General features: G+C 36.8%; 1 protein-coding gene across 1 annotated transcript in view; it reads right to left on the bottom strand.

Annotated features, from left to right (window-relative positions):
* Window positions 1-4,602: 4,602 nt before the first annotated feature.
* Hsd17b4 (hydroxysteroid 17-beta dehydrogenase 4) overlaps window positions 4,603-9,990 on the bottom strand; it is a 110,945-nt gene continuing 105,557 nt past the window's right edge. The window contains 1 exon segment of the mRNA XM_023700551.1: window positions 4,603-4,998. Coding sequence (XP_023556319.1) covers window positions 4,909-4,998 — 90 coding nt within the window. The 3' untranslated portion in view covers window positions 4,603-4,908.

The raw sequence follows: 9,990 nt of genomic DNA, 5'->3' as shown, positions 1-9,990 counted from the left end.
TCTGCAGTCCTTTGTTGCTGTGCTGTGATAAGATTATTACCCCCAGAGCTTCTCATTATTGTTACAAAAGGGAGAGCAACTGATTAGAATGTATATGACATCCTTGGTAAAGTAGTATAATTAACAAATAGCAGTAGCATCAAACATAGCTTAAAAATGGATGAATTGTGGTAACTATTAATTTTGTACCTTAAGCCATAGGAGCAAAATCTACCATTATATACCAAAACCCATTGTAAATTGGAAGCTTGAATGTAAAATGTTTTTCCTTGGAAATTGTTTACCTTTTGGCAGGGAAATTTGAGAAGGATGATGGATAAAATAGGTAAGTAAAGAGAAATAAAGTAGAAGCAAAAATAGAGGACAAAACATGGTCATACAAGCTTTGAGACAGAAAATAAATGAAGGAGTAAACACATCATTATTAATTAACTAGAAATATTAAAGACTAGTCACTCATGAAAATGATTCAATCTAGAGAGATAAATTGAGGAAAAGGTGAAATAAGACAAATAGATTAGAACACAAATATAGGTAAAAGAAGGGGACAAAAGGAAAAGGAAAAGGCCAGGGAGATGGCTCAGTGGAATAAGCGCTTCCCTGGCAAGTGCAATGGCCTGAGTTCAATCCCTGGTTCTGCAAAAAAAAAAAAAAAATCTTCTCACTTGGGGCTGGTGAGATGGCTCAGTGGTCTAAAGCATCTACTTAGAACAAGCTTAGCAAAGCACAAATACAAGTAGATCTGCTTATAGTCCCAGCACACTGGAGGCTGAGATAGGAGGATCATCTTGAGCTTGAGATCAGCCTGGCCTACAAAGTAAGCATCAAGTCTTGACATTTGGCTGAGCAACCAGGTGTAAGGAATGGAACTCAAGCCCCAAGGTAATGCTGTAAGCTGGCTTTGAGCAGGGCCTAACACTATCCAGGACAACCTTGTCATTTATGTTTGTCCAAAAGTCAAGAAACACCTTTATTTTTCTTGATATCTATGATTGATGTTTATAATTGCTCTCTTAAAAGCTGACCACCTTTCCCCCTAAAAATGCTACTGGACTCCTTAATGAAAGTTTATTTTTTGAGACAGGGGCTTAACCATGTAGACCAGGCTGGTTATAGGTGTGTACCACCATGACCAATGAAGGTTTGCTTTATAAAATGTTGAAATACTTAATGCATGGCTTTAATTGTAAAGTGTAATAAGATAAATATACTGAGTGAGGGGCATTTAAGCAGTCTGTGGCCAGCAGCTGTATTTTAAAATATTTTAATTTCTGAATAGGTAATACATGTAATGTTTTAAAAGGGCTTACAGTGGAAAAAAAACTATACATTATAAACTTTAAAATTTTAGATATCTGTACATATTAATAAATTATGTAAGTATACATTGATATGTAATTCATACATTATAAATATGTACTAAAATATGCATGTAGATACTACACAAAACTTGGCTACAGAACCCAAAATATTTACTATCTGGCCACTTACAGAATATGTTTGCCAATCCTCATTTCAACCCATCTTGTTTACTGATGAGATTACAGTGCAAGGAACTATTTAACCTTATTTCAAACACCAATGACATGGTTTCCTGAAATTTTTCATACTACCTTCAAAAACATGCTCCCAACACTATATGCTTCTTCATATCCATTTTTCAGTTACTAGCTATGGGCTTAAGTTATAATTTCAATCTCAGTAAGTTACTACATTAACATTTTACCAGCTCAGCTATCTCATCTTTTCTTTGGGTACCAGGATTTGAATTTAGGACCTTGTGATTGTCAGCCAGGCATTGTGCCACTGATCTATCTATATTCCTGGCCCAGCTATCCCATTTTTAAAGCTGCTAACCTCAATGTCTAGCAACTTCAGCCACTACATATACATGTAATATAAATCTAAATTGACTTAGCTAAGTCTTATAGTTTTTCTATTTTGCCTGAATTGCTCTTTGGTCATGTAGTTTGGATGGGGTTGATCCTATCTGAATGAAAGTTAAAACAGCAGGCCTTGAGAATGTTACATGCAGAAAAGTGTTCTTTCAAGGTGGGTCCTTGGCTAGCATCTTGAACTTTTTTCAGGAAAGCTCCCAATATTCCATTACTGAGTGGCTCTCTGTACCCTACTGTTTGCTGATACAAAATGGTTCACACCTGCTTTTTGACTCGTCCTGCGAGTCAGGATGTGGGGTGATTACCTGGAGGAGGAATGGGGATGAACAAGACAGGGCAAGAGACACAAGAGACAGAGACAAGACAGGCTTTCTGATCAAGTCTCATTTATTGAGGAAGTAAATAGCCGTGTAGTGGAAGCAGTTGAGTGGGACTAGTTGTGGATTGGTAGCAGAGGTACAGGACCACAGGAAGATGCCAAGGCAAGCAGGGATTGATGCTGCAGCATTTCTTGCCCAAATAAGGGAAAGTGTAAGAGGAGCGTTCCATCGCTCCCCATGTCCCTTTTTATTAATTACATCAAGCGGGAAATTGACAGTGCCCTGCGGGGACAACGCCTGGCTTGGGTCAGGACTCCTTCATATGAGATCAACCAGACCTTACCCGTCTTGGGATTGCAGGGTAGCAGTAGGCCCTGTTCCTGTCTTAGGTGGTCGGCAGTAGTGCATGTAGGTCCTAGTTGCCCGTCATTGACTACTTGTCCATCTCACCAGGGAGACCTATATCAGATTAGGCCACATTATTATAGGGTCCATTTGGGGGAACCCTCTCACGATAATCTTGTTGATCTGCCATCTCCAGCTGATGATAATGTATCTGAATGGGCTTTGCAGCAAAGGCATCTAAACGTGAGCTAATGACGGATGTAAGCTTTTGAAAAATGCAAGGTCCTATCATGAGCAAGAGTAAGAGTGAAAAGAGGGGTCCCAATAGGGATACAAGGTAGGGGAACATCCCTCCCCATAGCAAGGAGAAGGGGTTGTCTGCAAGCTGTTGTTTCCGCTTGAGCACTTGATCCTGAAGCTCCCGAATTTTGTCTCGAACTATGCCTGATTTATTGGCATAAAAACAGCACTTTTCCTGTAAAGCAAGACATATTCCCCCCTACTCTGCTGTCAGAAGGTCTAAACCCCTCCTATTTTGCAAGACCATTTCTGCTAAAGAATCTATCTGGTCTTGGATATCTTGGATAGTACCAGATAGTGCTTGAACATCATCAATCAGCTGATTAGATAATCTGGTATAAGAATGTACTGCTACCCCCAACCCTACTGTGCCTGTCCTCATGGCAGCTGTGACTCCCAGCCCCACTAATAAAGGGATGAACTGGACTGCCCTCTTTGTGCAGCCCACAGCATAATCTAAACTGGGAAGGGGGACAGGATCATTACCAGAGATGACATCTATATCAGGCAATATAATTGCCATGACACACAGTCCTGTCCAGTTGGTAGGTAGGTATAAGAGGAGTGTTCCATCGCTCCCCACAGCTTTCCTTCTCATCGGTTAGAATTTTGCTGTGTGCTCAGGGCAAGGAAGCCAGGGAACAAGCTCCCAGTAAAAATCTTGGGCAATGAATTCGTAATGAACTCTGCTGGGGGCAAAGGAAGTCATAAAGGAGACAAATAGGAAATAGGTTCATGAAGAAGTTAATGTATTTCTCACTGGAAGAGAAGTAACAAGCTGAGGAAAGTGCATTCAACATTATCAGAAGGGTTAAGTAACATTTAATAATCTGCTGAATGTGGAAAATAGAGATCTCTCTGATCTTTAAGATGATAGAGATAAGTAAGGTTATCAAAACATAGTAACACAACTTATATCTATGGCACATAACCAACACTTTGTCATTAATGTATGATGGCATTTGATTTATTTTGACATGTTGTTTCTATTGACACAGAGCTTTTCCAAGCTCAACAGTTTTTAGTACAATAAAAGTTCAATACTTAAAAATGCTATACATTTTTAAACTTCCACTAGTAGAACAGTGGGTCATTCCAAATGAAGGTCAATTTTACAATGTTTTAGAGAGTTCATAAGAACAAGGCAAAATATCAAATACATAACTGTTCTTCTCAGCCTTGTCTTGTTCATTAAATCAGTAATACATTAAGAATATCTACTGTATCCTAGCCCTGATCTATGTATCACAAACCTAAATTTCTGAGAACCTCCCTGGTCCCTAAGCTCTAGCTCTTCAGTCTATATTCTTGTCATCCTTCACCAAGCCAGGTTCCTTGCCTCCTCTGACAGGAATGGGTCCTAAAACTATTCCCAGTGCTTCCACATCAAATTCCCACCTATGAATCTTCCTGCTCATAAATCCTGACCTCAGAGCATCCCATTTATTGCTGCTTACTTCTCCAGACAACACATCACAATACAATTTCCTGGGCACACTTGAACTGACATAAATGTTAGACAGAACTGAGATAGTTATGGTTACTAGCCTATACATTTACAAATGTTATGTAAAAGTATAGAATTTCCAATAAAAAGGAGGGGGAAAAATATTTGGAAGCATAAAACATTATCTATTGCCTTAAAGCAGAACCCCATTATAACAAAGTGTGGAAAAAGAATACATGTAGAAAATTCATGTTAAAATAGGCATATCAATAAATTAGAGAACAAAGAAAAGTAAAAGGTACCAAAGTGGCTTTTATTCATTAATTTTCCTTCAACTTATTGGTGTTATCATGAATCCCATTGAAAATTGGATTTGGACAAAAACTTTTTATGAAGCTATGTATTTAAGAACAGAAGGATAATTACATATTAGCTTATAGGTTTTTGTAAAAATAATTATGAAAAATAGTAGAAAATGAAAATCTGAAGTTATTTGAAAATGTAAGCAATTTCTCCTATATTTCAGTTTTGATCATTTTGCAGACTCAAGCATATTTGGGTAGAGTATTCTATTTTCATTAGCAGTGTAATGAACCCTTCAGAGCTTGGCATAGTCTTTAAGAATCATCTGAAGCTTCTGACTCAGCATGATGTTCCCTCTGGCCTTCAGTTTGCCACTGAAGAATGCCTGGAAGAGACACAGAATGAGAGTACCAAGAGTTATGTCATGTTTTGTTTTTGAAAAAGACAACTGTTTAGAATGGACACAACTAAGTTAATAACTCTGTATAACATAGGCATGTTTTATTTAGCAATGGAGAGCCTAATAACCATTGCACACAGGGCTGGGGAGATAACGCAGTAGAATAAGCGCCTGCCCGGCAAGTGCAATGTCCTAAGTTCAATCCCCACTACCACGGGGGGGGAAAAATTAGCGCTCATATTTTTGAGTAAGAAAAGACTCCTATGTATTCTAGAAAAAAATCATATAATCTATCTGAACTGAAAGGTCTGTCTTCTGTTTCAACCTCCCTTCATATATGTTCTCTTCTTACATGTCAATTTCAGGCCATATGAATAAAAAGCTTCTACTGTATTCCTAATAAAAAATATTGAATTGAGAACTTTCAAATCAGACTTAATGCATCTTAATTTTCAGACTTAATGCATCTTAAATTTTCATCAAATAGAAAACTATATAATAAAGCAACTTGGGGCCAGGGAGATGGCTCAATAGAATAGCGCTTGCCTGGCAAGCTCAAGTGCCTGAGTTCTTGGTTCTGCCAAAAATAAAAAAATAAAAAATAATAATAATAATGATAATAATAATAATAAAGCAACTTAATGCAGCACATTGGTTCCAGGAAGATAGTAGAGTGGTGAGCAGTATGCAAATAGCCTAAGATTTGGAGTTCAGAATAAAACCACATGAGGAACAGGAGGAAACAACCTGGAATCCAGAAATGAACTGAAATGAGAATTAGAATCCATGAGAGCAAAAAGAGGGACCTCAATGGAGAAGACAAGAGGTGGCAAATGATGCGTTCTCCTTGAGCCCTAGCTCATGGCATGGGAGGGTCAGCTTAAACCTGAAGAAGCACAATAATTACTACTGACCCCAGATGCCTCCACGGAGAAACACACCCATGGGATGGAACACTGGATGCTGTCAACTGCAGTGGCTGTTAAGTTATTCCATTTCCAAGGTCCCTCACAAATGGGTAACTGGCTGATCACCATATTGTAAAGAAGCCAACCAAAGTCAGAAATTGGAGCAGCTGCAGGTTGCCTCCACCTAGTAGCTCCCAGTATCAGGGTAAAGATCAGCCACAGGAGACCCTGAAAATCTGGGAGCCAAATTCAAGTTGGCAGGAGGCACCCAGGGTATTGCAGGATGAACAACTCCAACTCCAAGAAGCTAAAGCATGCAATGGAATGAAAAGTGGAGACTCACTAGGATTCTCCACCACTCCACCCAGTTCTACTTGCTGGGCTCAGTCAACACAGATCTGCATTCTGTCCATCTCCTATGTGTACTAGTGACAGTGGACACACACCCTGAAGTAGACTTTTTTTTTCTGTCTTTATCTTTTTTCTTGTTTGTTCTTTTTAAAAATATGAATGTGAACAATGCTTCTAATATCTTTTTGTTTTTTAGGTCTGTTGTTTTATCCTTCATTTCCCTCATAACTTCTTCACTAGTTTCCCAGGGCATGGGCAATCTTAGTGTGTCCTGCAGCCTTGCTTCTAATCTTTTTCTCTAATTTTTTTTTCCAAACTTGTTTTAAATCTTCTCTTCTGAGGGTAAAACTGCATACTGAGAGGACTTTTAATACATATAATTTTTTAGTTTTAGATTTTTATTATTTGACTATAAATCTTGTTCATACTATTACAGGTAGCAAATTAATAGTTACCAGTTGTCAGTTTTTATTTTATTTTTTAAATGTATTTGGCACAGGGTCTCACTATACAGCTCAGACTCATAGCGATCCTCCTGTTTTCAGTTTCCCCAGAGCTGGGATTACATGCATGTGCCACTACACCCAGACTCAATGCCCGGCTCAGTGCACCCAGGGGCAGGGCTGGTACAGCATGTGGTGCCGGGAATTGAATTCAGTCCCTGCATTTGCTTAAGCAGGGGCTTAGTCCACTAAGCTATCTTGCTGGCCCAGTGTGTCAGTTTTTAGAGTGTGATTTGATGCACGGCAACAAATGTTTTTCCTTGTATGCCAAGACTGAGATTACCTGAATGCTATAAACAATACTACAGGCCAGGGCCAAAGAACCAGGCATTAGGCCAAATAGGCAGCAACTTCTCATTCATAATTAACTGAGGAGGTAGGATTTTGAAGAAGACTCAAAACCCAAAAGCCAGCTACACCTGGAAAACATCTTCAAGTAGTAGTCATTTTCTAGAAGTTATTAATACCAGCAATAAAATTACACCATAAGCAACTTACAAACATAAACACAAAATTAAACTAAAAAAAAAAAAGCAAAGAAAGAAACTAAGAAAATACAAAGTAAGATGCAATCCCTGACTTCCAGCTTGCCCAAGGCAATCCAGCTGCCAGTGAGGTAGAACAATTCAGAAGCCATTCACTGTATTCCGTGAGGTGTAACAGCGGAAGTAACAAAGCAGATAAATGAGCCTTTAGAAAAAAATTGAATTAAATATAATTTCTCAGATAATTACAGAGATCATGATCATAATAAAGGACATGGTATACAGAATCTAGAGGATGTAGATTAAAAAATAGAGGAGCTGAGAAAAATTATGGAAACCATAAACACTCAACATAGGAAAGAAATGAAATCCATGAAACAGATTCAGATATCCAGGAGATTAAAACTTCTACCAAAAGTATACATAGAATGTAAGGACAGAATATCAGCTCTAGAAGACAGGATTGTGGCAAGTAATCATGAAAAGAAACATTTCTTAAAAATAGCAAGAAACCACAAAAAAATCCAACAGATGTTAGATGATGCAAAGAATAACATAAGATTGATGAGAGTCAATCGAGAAAGCAGGAGGTAGCACAAATGACATAAAAGGCATGTTCATAGAAGTAATGGTAGAAAATTTACTAAACATGGAAAAAGAATTTGACATACACATAATTAAGGCATACAGAACTCTAGCCGTAATAAAAAAATCTATACCAAGGCATCTAATAGTCAAGATTCCAGAAATTCAACACAAGAGCAGAATACTAAACCCTGTTAAGAGAATAGAAACAAATTATCTCTAAAAAAAAAACCTACATCAGAATCATATCAGACTTCTCAATATAAATCCTTAAGTCAAGGACAGCTTGGAGTATTTCAAGTCCTAAAGAAAACAACCTTTACAACAGTTGTCTCATTAAAATGTCTGGTATAAAACTCAGGTTCCGCCATTTTTTAGTGTGGTCAAAATGGGCAAATCACTTAATCCAGTCTCTTCACCTATAAAATTCATTACAACAGAGCTAAATAACACAAATTATGTCATGTGAGTTAAATAAAATAATATGTAAGGTGTTTTTCTGTTATTAAGCAAAAGGATGTCATATTAAGATGAAATTTCTATACTAATTCTATGAGATTCATCACATAAACTTTTGCAAATTGCTTAAGTCTTACCTCAATGTAAATTCTCTGTCACCAAAATAAAAAATAATTTTTATAGTTCATTAAGAAATTAACGCTTGATTATAATTTGGTCATGGTAGTGTAAACCTATAAACCCAGCACTGTGGAGGCTGAGGCAGGAGGATCACTGCAAGTTAGAGACCAACTTGGGCTACAAGCTCAGAGCCAGCCTGAACTGCATAGTGAGACCCTGTTTCAAAAACACAAAACAACAATAACAAAATTAACACAAAAAAAGTAAAGTGAAAAAACAATTCCTAGGTTTTTAGCTAACTGGAAAAAAAAAGCAGTATCTCTATATATTTAGCATTATAAAATAGCTCCATAAATGATTTAATTTACAACCAGTCATTAATATGGAGAGAATATACATCAGCAGTTCTCATCTTTTTGAAAGAAAATTGAATTTCAGAGAGTTCTGAAAACCTGCATAAAGCCACAAAGCCAAGAAGTAATATTTTCTTGAATAATAGGGCAACTTTTCTTGAATAATAGGGCAAGTTCCTTCAATGCAAGGAACCACAAAAAAATCCAACAGATGTTAGGTGATACAAAGAAGAATAACATAAGATTGATCAGAGTCAATCAAAAAAACAGGAGATAGCACAAATGACATAAAACACATGTTCATGGAAGTAATGGTGGAAAATTTCCATTGTATCTTATTATAGTTCAATAATACCTCCTGCCTGTCAAATAGCTCTTCATCAACTGGAGAAAAAGCAAAAACTTTTTTATCATAGAAATAATTCCTTCAAGATCAAATGGTAGGCATTTAAACACAAGACAAAGATTTCAAAACAGAAACCATATTTTTCAGTTCTTACAGGGAAGGAGTAACTATTTAGACCAGACTGCCAGGTAGGAAGCTTGAGAGGGGCATGCCACTTAAATTAGGGATACTTAATAACTTGAAGTATATATGCCAACATTTGATGGTTTTCTTCCACTTACATCAATTTTGCTGACATAATTTAATTATTCTTTATGGCTAAATGATACACCACTATGAATATATATCACATTTTATCAATCATCTGCAATAGAAATTTAGGCTTATTCCATATCTTGGCTACTGTCAATTACACCACAATAAATATGGTCATTCAGATATTTCTTTGTTATGCTAATTTGACATACACATTGGGATGGGATAGATGGATAATATGGCAGTTCTAGTTTTTGAAGAATCTTCACACCATTCTCCATAGTGGCTATAGTAATTTACATTCATGCTAGTACTACACAAGGGTTTCTTTTCTCCACAATCTCACCAACATTCTATTTTATAATAATCATGTTAATTAGGTAAGATTATATCTCATTATAGTTTTGATTTTTTTCTTTGGCTGCTAAATAACATTTTTAGCACATATTGTTCTCATTTGTCTTCTGACTTCTTTTTATTTTTAACATTTTTTATTCAGAAATAAATATGAATGAAACAGTTTCACAGCTGATTAATAGAACAGTTTTGATAGTCAATACACTGTACATTGTTATCTTCTTAGTGGTTATCCATAGTACAAGAAGCAGACAG

This window comes from Octodon degus, unplaced genomic scaffold (assembly GCF_000260255.1).
Source record: "Octodon degus isolate 3935 unplaced genomic scaffold, OctDeg1.0 scaffold00124, whole genome shotgun sequence".
In the NCBI taxonomy this organism is placed as follows: domain Eukaryota; kingdom Metazoa; phylum Chordata; class Mammalia; order Rodentia; family Octodontidae; genus Octodon; species Octodon degus.
Note: the sequence above shows the minus strand (reverse complement) of the source record. Positions and strands in the feature narration are given on the sequence as shown.